The following is a 17,832-nucleotide window of genomic DNA, read 5'->3' as shown; positions in this document are numbered from 1 at the left end:
AGAAAGGGAAATCCAAATGGCCAACAAGTGTAAGAAAAGACGCTCACTCAACAGCAATCAGGGAAATGCAAGCTAAGAGCTACAAGATACCACTACTCTCTATCAGACTGGCTAAAAATTCAGTCTAACAATATCAGTATCTAACAATATCAAGGTGAGAATGAGGACAAACGAGAACTCATACACTGCTTGTGGGCATGGAAAATGTTACAAACACTTTTAGAATACAGTTTGGAATTATCCAGTAACACTGAAGATACCCATTTCCTATGGTCAAGCATTCCCACTTCTAGGTATTGGGAAGTGAGAAACTCTTTCATGAATACACCAAGATTCCAGAATAAGAATTTCAGAGCAGCATTATTTGCAATAGCCATAAACTGGAAACAGTGTAGATGTCTATCAATAAATTGTGGAAGAGTCACATAATGAAATACCACACAAGAATACTATGTAACTTCACGCAAAAACATGGATAAAACTAAAAACAGTGTTGAGGGGGAAAAAACATGGTTCCACAAATGTACAATTCACAAACATATATCCATAACTTTTTAGCTCAATCAAATTATTTGCAGGTTTCCTAAATCTGAAAATAAAATGACAATCTGCAAGCAAGCAAACCAAGTATAAACTCAGAAGACTAAAAGCAGTTTAATACATGTGGCAGATAAAAAAAAATGTTTCCAACTACATATACTTTTAACTTTCATAAATTTATTAAAAAGTTGCAGATAAACTGAAACGTTAGAAATACTTAATTAAGTGATCTTCTGGTGGAGACAATGTGTATTAAAACTAAAAATTGGCTGCTGATCTTTTTTAAAAGGTCTCCTAAAATCATCTTCCGTATCCTTCTTATTCAATTAGAGATTGAGGAACTTCTCATCAGAATTCCACTTATGATAAGATACCTAATTTTGCTAAATTATGAATATTATCTCAAAACTGGAAATGGAGAAAGTTTATTAATCATTTATTTAATGAGATTAAAACAAGCAGGAACCCTTACTCCCACAGCTCTAGTCCTTCATTAGCATCCCTAATCTAGCCGCTTTGCTCCAGTATCTGGCCAATTTTGGAACCAAATTGAATAGAAAGACTGAAAATCAGAGGGAAAAAACAGAAGAAAAGCTCTCAAGATTTTCTTTTTAAATCTGGCAATAGCTCCCCTATCGTCTTTATTTTTACCTTTTTCTTCGGCCCCTTCTACTTTCCTCTGATTATAAAGTGGTACAGTTCAGCAGGGCATTAATATCAAGCAGGTACAATAAATTTTCCAACTTTCCTACTTCTTTTGTTTCTTCCCATTCCCTTTCCATCACCCCATGAGTGGCTTCTCTAAGGCTGCCTCTCATCATCCGTTTCCTCCCCCACACTACCTCCATCAGTGCTTAGGAAGGGTCTGGGCTTATTAAAGAACCTAGTTAATTTAGAGTATTTGCTACAGTAGGTCTCATCTCTAAGACTGACACGAAAGGGCTCATCTTCAAGCATCAGAGATAAGACTAGAAAGTTGGAGAGCTGGGAATAATGAAATAGGTAGAAATTTGTTTCCATTTATTCATATGCTGAGTCAGGGAACCATGCATTAGTCATTATTTCCCAAGCTTCCAGGTATTTCTCTATTTTTAAAACTGCTACTTTTCAAGATGTTTTGCTAACCTAATTCCTTCTGTATAAGCTTTTTAATATCTTCAAGAGAAAATAAACCTAAAGACAGAGTTTTAAGACTATTTCAAATTCCAAAGCTACTGATACGAAGGAATTCACTTTGACATTTAAAACATTAAACAACACAAGTTGATTTGTTCATTTCAAAAACAAAAACAAAAAAAAACCATTAAACAAATCATATTTTAATCAGTACATAATGAAACATAAGACCAAAAAGAAAAAAAAAATTATTTAACATAATGATGGTATTATCACATATGTATCAAGCATTCTGCTAACCCTAATTTACTAACACTCAAAATATATCTTTACATCACTTTGCTTAATTCAGCAACCTCACCAAAAAACAAAACCAAAAGCCTTCCCAGGTTAATCTTCCCCAATGATAAAATTTAGAGGGTGGGTGGGCGAAACAGCAAAGGGCTCCAAAAGATATAGGCAGTCATGATACTTAGTTCAGAAGACTTAGAATTTGTGGCAATTTGTGGCACCCAATAATTTGAGAGACCCAAGTATTCTGTTCAGCTTCCCAGTGTAATAAATTGCATTAGTTCAACTGTGAAAGTAGTTAAAATAATTTCAGAATCCCCTAAACAGATGACAAAATGAGCAAAGAGAGCATTCTCTGCTATCCTCCTAGCAATATTGATTCTAGGTGAGTACTTACTTGCAAAGCTGGATAAACCCAGAAAAAATTTATCAGAGAGTATAATGGAGGAAGAAATACGATATTCAAATTAATATTACCTATCTTTTTTTTCCAAATAAAGTTTGACTTTGTGCACAATGGATGGATGGTATTTAGGGAAAAACTTCATGCATAAGGGATGGATGGTATTTAGGGAAAACATTATAGTTTACTCTAAGTACTGGGGAAGACATATCTGTCTTGGTAGACTGCAAGATAATGGATGGCAAGACTTTAGAACCTGGTATGTTACCCAGCACACAGGAGTACAATAAGTGCTTATCAAATGAAAGAATGAAATGGAATTTTTTTTTCTGCTCCATTTTGAAAAGCAATTCACAAATGGCAATTAAATAAGTAGTTATTCAGGATAAAAAACAAAAACAAAAAATCCCAACTACGTAGCTTCCAGAATGTGTCTTAGCATCAGTGTAGTTTTAGTCTGTTTTACTATCTTAATATACATTAAGAAATGAAATCCACCCCCCACCTCCCCACCCCCCAAAAAAAGAAAGGATATCCCCAGACACAAGATCCTGAATCAAAGATTCAATCTGATTTATAGTATTGTGTTTAAGTTGATAAAAAATTACAAATACATTTTGAATGATTTTTCATAAAGAAATTAAAAACAGTTTGTGAGACAATAACCGAACCACTAAACTATATCTAAATGAGGATTACTAATATATAAGTTAGATATCTAAGAATGTTTTAAAATTGTAGCATTTGGAATTAGAATATATATTCATTAAGTGCAATCAAGAGCTTTCTCAATTCATCTTTTTCCAAAAGAAGTCTGAAAAATTTAAAAGACCCAATATAGTGATTGCTGATTTCATATCTATTAAGTTTCAAAGCTGTTTCCAACTGAAAACCAACGTATGAATTACTTATAGCCTTACCCTACCGTCAGATACCATAGAACTATACATTTGGTATGGAATTTTAGTTTTCCAGGAAAAATTTCTGACCTGAAAACGTGTTTGTTACGGGTTAAATTGTGTCCCCTACCAAACATATGTTCAAGTTGTAATCCCCAATACCTCAGTAAGTGACCTTATTTGGAAATAGGGTAATTGCAGATAGAATTAGTTAAATTAAGATGAGGTGATATGGGAGTAGGGTAGGCCCCCAATCCAATATGACTGGTGTCCTTATAAAAAAAGAAGAGACAGAGATGGCCATGTGGAGATGGAGGCAGAGACTGGAGTGATGTATCTACAAGCCAAGAGACACCAAGTACTGCCAACAAACTGCTGGAAGCTGGAAGAGGCAAGGAAGGATTCCTCCTACAGGTTTCAGAGGGAGCATGGCCTTGCTGGCATCCTGACTTCAGACTTCTTGAGCCTCCAGACCAGAACTGAGAGAATACATTTCTGTTTTTAAGCCACCCAATTTGTGGGTACTACATCAGAGCAGCCCTAGGGAACAAATACAGTGCTCAACACTTAAAATTAACCTTTAAAAGAATTGTCTCATGTTCTTTAAGGGATTCAAAGGACATTAAATATTACCTTTGTGAAGATAGCCAGGGGCATGCCATACTGGTCCTCTTCCAAACCTGAAATTAGCCCTGGTATCAGGACCACCTGGCCTGTGTTAGCTTGAGGTTGTACAGTAATTGGAGGACTGTCTGAGGGCATAGAGTCCTTTGCAAATAAGTTTGTCTGTTCTGACCCCACTTGTCCTCTTTCTTTCGAGTTGGGGTCCTCTAAGACACTAGGATCCAAAGTCTCCCAGTCACTTTCTGAAGACTCCGGAGAGGGGTGGGAAGGAGGTTTTAAATAGTGATTGATATCATTGGGTTCCTGTCCTTTGCTGCTGTCATTTTCTATTTGGAACAGAGATTTTTCAGTCTTGAGGACAGCATCTCCTCCACGGTTTCCTGTCATAGTTTTCTTGACAGTTCCCACGTTGGTATTCGAAACGTCAGGAGCAGACAAAGAAGCAAAATCATCTGCAGGAGGGTTACTTTCCTGAAGCCCAACATCTTCAGACATACTCTTTCGGGGTCTGTACTGAGAACAGTCACTGAGACCATGTTCAATCATGCCTAAAACATACAATATTAGAGAATGGCTTGGCTTATAACATGTATGGAAGAAAGCAAAAGCTGTATATTGTTTTATATTAACTGATCTATTCTATATAAAATTTAATAAGCTATGCTAACACACATTTTAAAATTTAAGAAAAATAGAAAAAGAAAAATCCAGACAAAACTATTACAAAAAGGAAAATGTCGTTATTAAAATGGAAATGTTGATACTAATAAAGTTATCATCGAAAACTTTTATCATTGAAAGTTTAAGTTATAGTACAAGTTAAACAAAAGAAAAAGGAGATACTGCTACTTTCTTACCTGGAAAAAGGGATAACACAGTCATCAGTGCACCCACTAATTTATTCACTGGAGAAATATAAAATAGAACCTGAAATGGATTCAATCAATCAAAATTAAATTAGAAAACCCTTGAGTCCATAATGATACTTAAAAAAAAAAAAAAAAAGGAAAGGAAAGGAAAAACTCTTCTTTACATAAGAATGATAGCTAATAAATGTAGAAGAAATGATGAATTAAAAGATCACTATTTAGCAAAGACCACAGTAATAAACAACAGATGCACATAAAAATTACTAATGGGTGCTAAAACTATCATGAAAGGTTGCTGGGGAACACACTATTCACAAAGCCTCAAATTTATCATCTCACAGATTACCTATAAATTGTAAAGGGAAAAAGGTAACTTAACATGAAGACATCTGGCAAACACCACCTTAACCAAATGATCAGACTTAACATTACCAGTAAAAGTACAAACAGTTAAGGGCCTCCTGATGTGCTTCCCTGAGAAGGACATACTACCATCTGCAGAGTATTTTTACCAAGAAAGTTTAATTTGAAACCAGCCAGTAGAAAACAATCAAATAAACCCAATAATGGAACAATCTATTACACAATAGTCTGGATTCTTTAAGAAAAAAAAAAAAAAAAAGAGGATTGAAAACAATAAGAATTAGAATTACAGAGATGAGAGAACAGTGAGATAACTGAGATTAAAAGAGACTAAAGAGAGCTAACAAGCAATGCATAAGCCTTGACTGGATACCAAACTGAAAACAACCAGCTATAAAAGGACATTATTATGACATCAGGGGAAATCTGAAAATGGACTGTACATTAGCTATCATTTATGCTGTCAATGCTAAATTTCTTAAATGTGAAAATTATATTTTGGTTATATAGGTATACACCTCTATATTCTTAAAAAATATATCCTGAAGTATTTAGGGAAGATGTATCATGATATCAAGTTACTTTCAAATTTCTATGATTCAAGGGAAAAAATGAACACAAATAAAGCCATATAATAATGCAAAAGTGACAAAATGTTAACAACAGATTATAGAGGAAGGGTAGGAAGATGTTCATCATATTATTCTATCAACTTTCCTGTAAGTTTGACACTTTTCAGGATAAAAGTTGAAAGAAAATTAAGTTAGAAACAGGATTCAGTTAGACATTACACTAAAACTAACACTGGCTAATATTACATGAGTTAAAAACCAAACAAAAATTTGCCTTGGTGGATTTTTTTTTTTTAAAAACAATGAAATCATAGGTTATATTTTAAGAAAATCACATGGGACTTTACTAATAATCTCTCCTGTGTTTTAGAATAAATAGAAGCCCTACCAAATTCAGAAAGACTTAAGATCAAGGTATAAATTTTAAAACACTCATATTAATAAAATAATTTCTATAAATAAATATGATACACTCCATATTTAATTACATGTATGCACAGCTGGTAATGAAAAACAGTAGCATTTGCACATTCAATAATGTCACCTCTTGGTATAAATAAGTAGTGGTGAAAGAAAACATGACTAACCCATGAATAATGGTCAAAGCACAGTGAAATCCAACTTGCCTTATGGTTTCTAGTTTATCCTGTTGGTCATGTGCAAATGCCCACCCACTCATACTTGTGACACTAAAATGCTATTTGACAGAAAATACCACTTAGGTGCTCTCACACGCATCTTATTTAAAGAGTGTTTGTAAGTTCAGAGGCACCAAGTGTTAACATTAAAGGGAGTCCTTCTTTTATCAAATCAATATAAAAACAGAGTATACCTATGATCTGACACATTAAATAAAGTTTACTGGATCAGAAATACCACTCCATGTAAATTCCTTTACACTCTCTATACTCTCTTAACAAATGTTGGCTATGACTATTCCAAAAAAAAAGCATGCTTATAAAAAAGTGCTATCATCAATTTTAACAAATGTTCCACACCAAGGTATTGGTGGTGGGCTGGTATATGGGGATCCTGTATTTCAGGCATAATTGTTCTGTAAACCCACTTCTCTAATAAAAAAAAATTAGACAAATTTCTTAAACATCATTTTTACTGGTTGGAATAACAAATTACATACAACATACAAAATGAATCATAACTTAGCTAGTCACTAACAATTCCTAATTATTAAAAATGATGATGATGATGAGATGGACTCTCTTCAACAAAGCTCTGTGTCCAATTCAGATTAATTCTGAAAAATAAATCACTAAGAGGAGAATTACTGAATCAAAGGAATAAAAAGTTTTAAAGTAACAAGCCTAGTGGACATATCATAAGTGGCTGACTCCCCAACATCCATTCTACCTCTACTCTACTATGCACAGTGTCATGGTATATGAAATTGGATGGTTCCTAATTAGTCTAAACCAGAGGTCAACATAGTAAATGCAGAAAATAGTAAATATTTTTGGCTTTGTAGTCCATAGGGTCTCTGTCACAACTATACAACTCTTCCATTACAGTGTGAAAGCAGCCATAGACAATAAGTAAACTAATGGGTATAAGTGTGATCCCATAAACCTTTATTTACAAAAATAAGTGGTAGGCCAGATTTGACCCTTGGGCCTCATTTGTGCACTCCTGGTCTAAACCAATCATCACAATCCCATTCCATAAACTATAGAGATGGTTCTGGAACCCAAGTTTAAGGTGATCAATGCCAGGATTGTTTTCACGATGATTATTGGTTCAAGAGTAGGCACGTAGCCTAACAGACCTAAACATATTGCAAGGAAGATTTCTTATTAAATGGTTTGGGAAAAGGTACTATCTCTGCCGCCAGATATGACTAAGGAAGCATGTAGCCCAATTACTACTGGCAGTTATCCTGCACTACAAGGAAACTGAAGTTTAGGATACAGCTAGCATTGTGGACTGTAATGCAAACAGATGGAAAAAACCTCAGTAAGGAGGATCTAAGATGGCAGCATAGAGAGGAATGGAAGATAATTAGTCCCCCTGGAACAACTAATAAACAACCAGGAACTAGGAAATAGCCCAGAATAACTGTGGGGGGACAAACATGACTGTCTACTCATCACACACTAACCTGAATTGGGAGGAATGCCTGAGATCAAAATCTGTAAGTAAAAACTGCGGATCCAAGCCGGGAGACCCCTCCCCCCACAGCCTGAGCTGCAAAGCCTCGTGGTGCTAGACAGCAGCTCTCTCCGGGCAAGTGAATACAGCTCAGCTGAGCTCCAAACATGGACTGCTTGATACAAGCTATGAATCCCCAACAAGAAGACAGAGGCTTTGGGTGATGACTGACCTTGGAGAGCTGGAGGGTTGCCATGGACTGGCCCTGAAGGGGACTTTCTGTCCATGTTTCAGCTCAGTGGAGAAAGTCTCAGCCATTTTCAGTACCCAGCACTCTGACCCAGACAAGGGTGGAGATAGCACAGGCAGAGAGAAATCATTCAAATGCTAATGACCCCTCCCTAGTGGATCTATCTTCTCTAAGAGGAAAGAGGTGGGGCCCAGCTCTACTACTTGCCTTCCATTCAGAACCAGACCCAGAGCCTGGGGGAAAACAGCCACGGGCCACACTTCCTTACACCAGTGTGGAGTTACAGGCTGACAGGCGCCACCTGCTGGGCAGAAAAGCACAGTGACCTGAGGCCTCACAGGGTGTACCAATTTTCTAAGACACAGCCTCAGGGAAACCGGATACTGAATAATTCTTTCTGGGACCTGAGCCTGTTCTGGTCTGGGAAAACCTGGTTGGGATAACCAAGGAAACCATGCCTAGACGACAGACAACTACAACCGACACTAAGAAAAACAAAGTTATGGCCCAGTCAAAGGAATAAACTTACACTTGAACTGAGATACAGGAATTTAAACAACTAATAATAAGTCAATACAAAAAGGTTAGGGAAGATATGGCAAAAGAAATGAACCATATAATGAAAAAACTGGGAGTACATAAGGTAGAAATTGAAAGTTCGAAAAACCAACTTGGCAGAATCCATGCAAATGAAAGGCACAATACAAGAGATGAAAGACACAGTGGAAACATACAACAGCAGATCTCAAGCGGCAGAAGAAAACACTCAGGAACTGGAGAACAAGGCAACTGAAAGCCTACACGCAAAAGAACAGATAGAGAAAAGAATGGAAAAATATGAGCAACATCTCTGGGAACTTAAGGACAAAACAAAAAGCAAGAATGTACGTGTCTTTGGTGTCCCAGAAGGAGAAAAGAAGGGAAAAGGGGCAGAAGCAATAATAGAAGAAATAATCAATGAAAATTTCCCATCTCTTATGAAAGACATAAAATTACAGACCCAAGAGCGCAGCATACCCCAAACAGAATAGATCTGAATAGGCCTATGCCAAGACGCTTAATAATCAGATTATCAAATGTCAAAGACAAAGAGAGAATCCTGAAAGCAGCAAGAGAAAAGCAATCAATAACATACAAAGGAAACTTCATAAGACCATGTGTGGATTTCTCACTAGAAACCATGGGGGCAAGAAGGAATGGGATGATATATTTAAGATACTGAAAGAGGAAAAACCACCAGTCAAGAATCCTATATCCAGCAAAACTATCCTTCAATATGAGGGAGCGCTTAAAATATCTCTGACAAACAGACAATGACAGATTTTGTGAACAAGATACCTGCTCTAGGAAACACTAAAGGAAGCATTGCAGACAGAAAGGAAAAGACAGGAGTGAGATGTTTACAAAACAATTTTGGGAGATAGTAGCACAGCAATGGCTGCTCTACACAGGACACTCAGGAAAGACTGGAACAAAATATGTATGCCACTGGCTGCAATTCCAGAAAACTCTGTAATCACATTCTATTCCCATGTCTTCAAACTAGAGGTAGAAGATTTTGAGGCTTTTGGGCAAGAAAAGGTAAGCCACAACCTGGAAGGAGCCTGGATGCCTTAATCCCCATGTGGAGGAGAACTGAACACTTACATTGAACTATTTTGGTGATTAAGTAATGAACTTTTGTGTTAAGCCACCAAAATATGACAGCTTATTCACTGGGGTAGTTAGTGCTATTCTAAGACATCTGTCAGTCAGGCCAAATTCCGTCAGAATATAAATCATTTTTTTCTTTAAATAGATACAGTTAAAATAAGGAAATAGACCTAAGTACATTTTGCTCCAAAACAAAATGTTGGGTTTAAAAAAGAAAAAAAAAGTTAAGTGATAGTTTTTAATTGAAGTGTAATTTGCATATAATAAAACAGGCAAATCTTAAAAAACAAAAAACACAAAAAAAACCCTAGGTAATTAATAATACTGTTGAACCACTGAATCAACCAACCCTGAAGCCTGAACTGAGGTAATACATTTCCTTATAATTTTAGTCAGTTTAAACTTGGTTTACCGTTACCTGTTAAAAAACCATGTTGACACTTGAACATACTGTAAACTGCCTCCAGAAAGACTGCACAAATTTGTACATCTTTGGCAGTGAACAAGAGTACATGCTTCAGCTCACAAGAATGTGATACGCAAAAATTCTTAACTTATATTTTTATCATTAGTTTCAATCTCATGTAATAGTTAAGAAACATCAATAAATGTTAAATATTCCCTCCTTCCTTTCGTCCCTTCAAATCTTACCTTTTTCTCAAGAAGAATCAGTTTAAATAGGATTAAGACCTGCAGAAAGAAAAAAGAAACGTTTTATTAATATAAGCAACTCAATGCTTATTCATTTGTCTTTTCTCCTCCTCAAACATATATCATTTAATTAATACTATTAAATAATTAAAGTGCCTTAAAAATACACTGGAAAATATGCATTTATACTGAGAAGCACTTAAATTGCTTCCTATAATTGTGTTTTTTGGAAGAAGTGGTGCCATTTTTGCTTGAAATATTTGCAAGCTTCTTATGGGTAGCGATGGGATGTCAAAGACACCCACATTTACTCAATAAATGTTTGTTAAATGAATGGTCAATGTATGTATTTCCTAGCCAACATATGGATTTCTAATAAAGATTAGAAGGCATATGTAAAGATATTTTACTGGAAAAAGTTCCACTCTCTGGGCAACATATAAAATATCCTGCAAAAATAACACATGTTTCTATCCACTCTAATTTCATGATATCTGAAATGATAGAGAAATTGAAAAAAACACTCTACCCTGCAAAAAAACAGACAGTATACTTTTGGAAATTTCTATTGATAATTTCCAACTACCAACAACACTTTCAGATTTGAATAGCAATAAGACTGAGCACTATCTCAGAAGAAATAAAACATAATTATTCCACAATCTGTATCTGACCAGATTACTCATGGAATGTGTCCAGTTAAATCAACCCAAGAAGAACAGCATCTCTCACTTTAGTAAATGATAAATCAAATAAGGTATCATACCTTGTGACGAAAATGAAGGACAAGATCTCGAGGAGAGAGACCTATAATGTTAACAAAACAGCTAATTTGTGAATATAACCTACTGTTTCATATGAAGAAAGTTTTTTTTATTCTTCAAAGGAAAGGAAGGTGAAAAAAGTAGGAATACCAAAATATTCAAATATTTATGTAATATGTGATTCAATGCATATATGCTCAGAATTAAATTACTGTTAACAGTCAAACACAGCTCTGTCAAATAGAACTTTCTGCTATGATGGAAATGTTCTATATCTATGCTATCCAATACAGCAGTTAAATGTGGCTACTGGTACTTGAAATATGGCAAACGTGACTGATAAACTTAATTTTTATTCATTTTAATTTAAACAAATAGTCACACGTGGCTAGTGATTACTGTTTTGGACAGTGCAGATCTAACACCTCCAATTCTTCACACATCTTACAAATTATAAAAGTTTAGAAATTGTAGAGCTAGTTATACTATACTATAGTGGTAGGGAATCATTTAAATCTGGTTTTTCAGTCACTGCACTCCATATTCTATTATTTCTGAATCACAGTCTCTAATTATCTTGGTCTCATAAGACAAGAGAAAATAGTTTAAAGAAAAATGTATCTTCAGAATATGAACTTTGTAACCACCTTCCATCACACACAGAACTACAGCAGTAAACTACCACAACTGGGCTGCTTCATGCTGAACAGGGAAATAGGAATTGAGTAGGAATTGAATAAGCATAAGCCACTCTGTGATTAAAACTGCTTTTATTTTTTTAGTATCATGAGAACGATAGTTAATGCATGCCTAGGACACCAATGGATATTCGGGGTTGGCAGGATAATATAAAGTCAACAAATTTCCCAACCCGAAGAATCTTAGAAGAGAGGCGAGCAGATCTCTCTTGCTCTTACACTCTGTTATGACAGACAATTTAGCTGGTCAGCATTAATATAAAGAAAAGGAGAAACTTCCATTACTACTCTGCAAAGTGGGAATTCACTTTGCACAATATTAGTTGCAAATATTGCTACAAATAGTATGTTAAGATAACCCTTGTCAATATAAACACTAACTAAGAAAATATTTTAGGAAAAGTTTTCTACAACTTGATTCTAATTGGGATACAAACTGTAGATTTCAAAGTTTGTAGGGGGAGAAACAGAATCAAATATTGAATTTAGATCCTATGTATACATGCAATTCTTATGAAGTTTTTTTTTGTTTTAATTCGTTTTATTGAAATATTGTGCCAGTTTGAATGTATTATGTCTCCCCAAATGCCATTATCTTTGATGTAATCTTGTGTTGGCAGACTATCAGTGTTAATTAGATTGTAATTCTTTGAGTGTTTCCATGAAGATGTGCCCCACCCAGCTGTGGGTGATGACTCTGATTGGATCATTTCCATGGAAGTGTTGGCAGCCCATTGGGTGGGCTGAATTAAATTACTGGTGCACTATATAAGATCAGACAGAGGGAGTGAGCTTGCTACATCCAAGAGGGACACTTGGAAGAAAGCACAGGAGATGCAGATGAGAGACAGTTTGAAGATGGCCGCTGAAAGCAGAGTCTTGCTCTGGAGAAGCTGAGAGAGGACAAATATCCCAAGTGCAACTAAGAATGACATTTTTGAGGAACTGTGGCCTAGAGAGTAATGTCCTGGGAGAAAGACATTTTATGAAACCAGAACTTTGGAGCAGATGCCAGCCACGTGCCTTCCCAGCTAACAGAAGTTTTCTGGACACCATTGGCCATCCTCCAGTGAAGGTACCCGATTACTGATGTGTTACCTTGGACACTTTATGGCCTTAAGACTGTAACTTTGTAAACAAATAAACCACCTTTTATAAAAGCCAATCCATCTCTGGTGTTTTACATTCCAGCAGCATTAGCAAACTAGAACAGATTTTGGTACCAGGAGTGGGGTGCTTTTGCTGCTGAGTTTGTAAATAACAAACATGTTGGAATGGCTTTTTAAATGGATAAGGGGAAGATTCTGGAAGAATTGTGAGGAGCTTGATAGAAAATGCCTAAACTGCTTTGAAGAGACTGTTTGTGGAAATATGGACTCTAAAGATACTTCTGATAGGACCTTGAACAGAAATGATGAATGTGTTTTTGCGAACTGGAAGAAAGGAGATCCTTGTTTTAAAGTGGCAGAGAATTTGGCAAAACTGAGTCCTGGAGTCAGATGGAAGGAAGAATTTGAAAGTGACAACCTGGAATACTTAGCTGAGGAGATCTCCAGACTGTGTGTGGAGGATGTACCCTGGCTTCTCCTTGCAGCTTATAGAACAATGCGAGCAGAGAGAAAGAAACTTAGAACCGAACTCTTGGGTTCAAAGAAACCAGAAGCTGATGGCTTGGAAAATTACGGGCTTCCAGGGGGTGGAATCCCAGAAGCTACAGCCCGACATAAGGATGTAACCAAACATGGAACCCAGCGGCCATTTCAGTACAAGCCAAGATTGGAAAAGGAGTTAAGCAGAAAGGATTTGTGGAAAGTTCTATTGTCTGACGGCTTTGACCCCTGTGTGCTTCATGTGAAGCCAACAGAATTTTTGCAAGATCTTTATAGACAGAGCCATTGCCAGTCTGGACTGGAGGAGACAGACAAGCAACAAATTGAAGGAAAAATTTCTTCAAAGACAGAGCCATGGAGGTTGAGGTCTGGAGTCAAGAGGCCTTGGACTGGGAGAGCGGAGTGGCCCACATGCATGGAAGGGGTGAGTGTGCCCCAGAGGTCGAGGGTGGGAATTCTGCCTCAATGGTCTGGAAGAGTTTTACCACCCCAGGTCCCAAAAAGGGTGGAGCACATTCCCAGGGAATTGCGAAGAGCCTGGCTGCCACCACACTGTTCTGAAGGGGTTGAGCGTGTGCCCCAGAGATGGAAGGGAATCCAGGTGCTGCCCTGATGTTTGAGGGGGGTGGGCCTGAAAAAGTGGTCTCCCCAATGTGTGGATATGTTGGAAAACTCACCCAAGTGTTTGGAGAGGAAAGGGCTACCGCAAAGGCCCTTAGGAAGGGTTAGACTCCCACTCTCTCAAGCCCCAAGGATGCAATGTCATTCTGTAAATGACTCTCAGACTTTGAAATCTAATGGAGTTTGTCCTGAGGATTTTAGGAACTGTTTTGGTCCTGTGAACCCTGTTTTCCTTTTAGTTTCTCCTTATGGCAATGGGAATGTTTATCCTGTGAATGTCCCTCCTTTGAATATTGGAAGCACATAAGTTGTTCTAAGTTCACAGATCCATAGTTAAAGGAAAAGTATGCCTTAGGACTGACCACACCTATAATTGATGGTGATGGGATCTCATACTTACCTATTGTTACTAAAATGAGAAAAAGTTTCTGTGATATTGTGGGATGAATGTATTTGTATATGGAAAGATGATGTCATTTTGGGGTCCAGGGGGTGAATGTGCCAGTTTGAATGTATTATGTCCCTCCAAACACCATTATCTTTGATGTAATCTTGTGTGGGCAAACTATCAGTGTTAATTAGATTGTAATTCTTTGAGTATTTCCATGGAGATGTGCCCCACCCAGCTGTGGGTGATGACTCTGATTGGATCATTTCCATGGAGGTGTTGGCCTGCCCATTGGGTGGATCTGAATTAAATTACTGGTGCACTGTATAAGATCAGACAGAAGGAGTGAGCTTGCTACATCCAAGAGGGACACCTGGAGGAAAGCACAGGAGATGCAGATGAGAGACAGTTTGAAGATGGCCGCTGAAAGCAGACTCTTGCTCCGGAGAAGCTGAGAGAGGACAAATATCCCAAGTGCAACTAAGAATGACATTTTTGAGGAACTGCAGCCTAGAGAGGAACATCCTGGGAGAAAGACATTTTGAAACCAGAACTTTGGAGCAGACACCAGCCATGTGCCTTCCCAACTAACAGAGGTTTTCTGGACACCACTGACCGTCCTCCAGTGAAGGTACCCAATTGCTGATGTGTTCTTGGACACTTTATGGCCTTAAGACTGTAACCGTGTAACCAAATAAACCCCTTTTATAAAAGCCAATCCATCTCTGGTGTTTTGCATTCTGGCAGCATTAGCAAACTAGAACAGATATATTCATATACCATGCAGTCATACAAAATAAATCGTACATTCGATTGTTCACAGTACCATTACATAGTTGTGCATTTATCCCCCAAATCAATCTCTGATGCCTTCATTACCACACATACAAAAATAACAGAATAATAATTAAAGTGAAAAAGAGCAATTAAAGTAAAAAAGAACATTAGGTGCCTTTGTTTGTTTGTTTGTTTTCCTTCTCCCATTTTTCTACTCATCCATCCATAAACTAGACAAAAGGGAGTGTGGTCCTTATGGCTTTCCCAATCCCATTGTCACCCCTCATAAGCTACATTTTTATACAATCGTCTTCAAGATTCACGGGTTCTGGGTTGTAGTTTGCTAGTTTTAGGTATCTACCGCCAGCTACCCCAATTCATTAGAACCTAAAAAGGGCTGTCTATATTGTGTGTAAGAGTGGCCACCAGAGCGACCTCTTGGCTTCTTTTGGAATCTCTCTGCCACTGAAGCTTATTTCATTTCCTTTCACATCCCCCTTTTGGTCAGGTAGATGTTCTCCATCCCACGATGCTGGGTCAACATTCCTCATGAAGTTTTACATGAAACTCAATTAATCAAAGTGGAACGCTGTCAGAAAGGTGTACGAAAGTTACTTACCAAGGTATACTTGGGATCCTTCTAATGAAGTTCCTCCCAAGGAACTATTCATATGTTCATAAAGTTCCTATAAAATACAGATTCAATTTAGAACACTTTCATATTATTTTAGACACTGAATTAGAAATATGATAATAAGAAAAAAGCTGGTTCCTTAAAAGCGAGGCAGTTTGTACTTCCAGGCCCTAAATTTGCAAACAATCAACATGTCTCTGAAACCTTACCCGATTCCAGCACTTCTTTCTATTCCAGACATGAGCAATATCAGAAGAGATTTGGGTGGGAAGTTTGAAAGTCTTCCTAGACTATGACTCCTTTCCCTCTACATTTTAGAGCTTGCATTCACATGGTGGTATGAACTCCTGCCTACTTGCAAAATACCTAAATGTCCTCCTTTCACTAGATCAAGAACAGAATCCAGAGAGAACTTCTGGGAAGATGGTGGAGTAAGGAGTTGCAGGAGTCACTTCTCTTCCATAAACAGCTGCTACAAAGGCAGACACTGTCTGAAATAACTGTTCTGGGGCTCCGGAGCCACAGCATCCAGGCAAGAGCAGGGTGCAGAGATTGAGAAACTGCGGTAAAATCCGTAACTCCCTCAGCCACAGCTCCTAGCACCCATCCCCCACCTGAGGCAAGCAGTGGACTGAGAGGGCCACAGAAATCTGCCCCACCCAAGAACAGAAGGGAACATGGCCAAGTATTGATCCAGCCATTGAATGGCAAATTTAAGACAGCTGGGTCCCATGGCTTTAGCCCAACCATACAACCACACCACTGTTTTCACCCATGTTAGAGGTGGAACAACCAGAAGGCTAAAAAAATACCCTTCCTGTGTAAGGCTGCAAAGAATAGGCTAGTGGTGAGTACCATCTACTGGGCAACTAGGAAAGTGCAGCCTTCTTTTTGGCATCTTTCCTGACCCTCTCCCCAGGGAGCTTTGGAACTGGCCTGCACCCCCAGTATGGGTCCCTCACCCAGTTTTGGCTGGTAAATACTGACAAACCAAGTATCAAACAAGAGCCGTAACACAAACTGAATCAACAACAAAATTCTAGACAAGAGAAAGAAACCAACCTTCAGAATAATCTCATCAAGATAATCAGATGGCCAGATATCAGCAAAAAATTATAAACCATACTGAGAAACAGGAAGATATGAACAAAAGGAATAAATAAAAAAGCCAGAGGAGATATGGAATTTGCAACAACTAACCAAGGATGTTCAAATGAATCTTCTAAATCAATTCAATGAGATGAAGAGAAATATGGCTAAAGACAAAGGATATTATAAGAAACTGGGTGAGCATAAAGATAAAAAAAAATACACCAGAGGCATTGAGCATGCAGAAAAAAGGATCAGCGACATAGAAGACAAAAAATCCAAAATCAAACAGACAAAAGATAATACAGAGAAAAGAATGGAAAAAATCAAGCAGAGTTGCAGGGAACTGAATGGCAACGTGAAGTGCACAAACGTGTGTCGTGGGTGTCCCAGAAGAAGAAAGGAAGGAAAGGGAGCAGAAAAAAATGTTTGAGGACATAATGACTGAAAACTCACCAACTCTAATAAAAGACATAAATACACAGATCCCAAAGTGCAAAGTACTCCAAAAGAAATAAAACCAAATAGACACACTCTAAGACACACACTAATCACACTGTGAACTGTCAAAGGCAAAGAGAGAATTCTAAAAGCAGCAAGAGAAAATTACCACATACAAGGGATGCTCAAGAACACTAAGTATTGATTTCTCATCAGACCCTGACAGCAAGAAGGCAGAATGATATATTTAAGATACTGAAAGAGAAAAACTGCCAGTCAAGAACTCTTTATCCAGCAAAACTATCCTTCAAAAATGAGGAACAGTTTAAAATATTCACAAACAGAAGCTAAGAGAGTTGATTAACAAGAGACCTGCCCTACTAGAAATACTAACAGGCGTTGTGCAGGCTGAAGAGAAAAGGCAGGAGAAGCTTGGAGAAAGTGTAGAAATGAAGATTAGTAAGGGTAACTAAAAG

At 37.5% G+C, this 17,832-nt stretch overlaps 1 protein-coding gene across 4 annotated transcripts in view; it reads right to left on the bottom strand.

The window, feature by feature from the left end:
• Positions 1–17,832, bottom strand: part of AVL9 (AVL9 cell migration associated) — a 90,363-nt gene that overhangs the window by 18,145 nt on the left and 54,386 nt on the right. For all 4 annotated transcript variants that reach the window (XM_037837028.1, XM_037837025.1, XM_037837026.1 and 1 more), the window contains 5 exons: positions 15,812–15,878; positions 11,101–11,141; positions 10,335–10,373; positions 4,731–4,800; positions 3,883–4,421 (listed from right to left, as the gene is read on the bottom strand). In XM_037837028.1, coding sequence (XP_037692956.1) covers positions 3,883–4,421; positions 4,731–4,800; positions 10,335–10,373; positions 11,101–11,141; positions 15,812–15,878 — 756 coding nt within the window. The remainder of the gene's footprint in view (positions 1–3,882; positions 4,422–4,730; positions 4,801–10,334; positions 10,374–11,100; positions 11,142–15,811; positions 15,879–17,832) is intronic.

Source organism: Choloepus didactylus, chromosome 5 (assembly GCF_015220235.1).
Source record: "Choloepus didactylus isolate mChoDid1 chromosome 5, mChoDid1.pri, whole genome shotgun sequence".
Lineage (NCBI taxonomy): Eukaryota > Metazoa > Chordata > Mammalia > Pilosa > Megalonychidae > Choloepus > Choloepus didactylus.
Note: the sequence above shows the minus strand (reverse complement) of the source record. Positions and strands in the feature narration are given on the sequence as shown.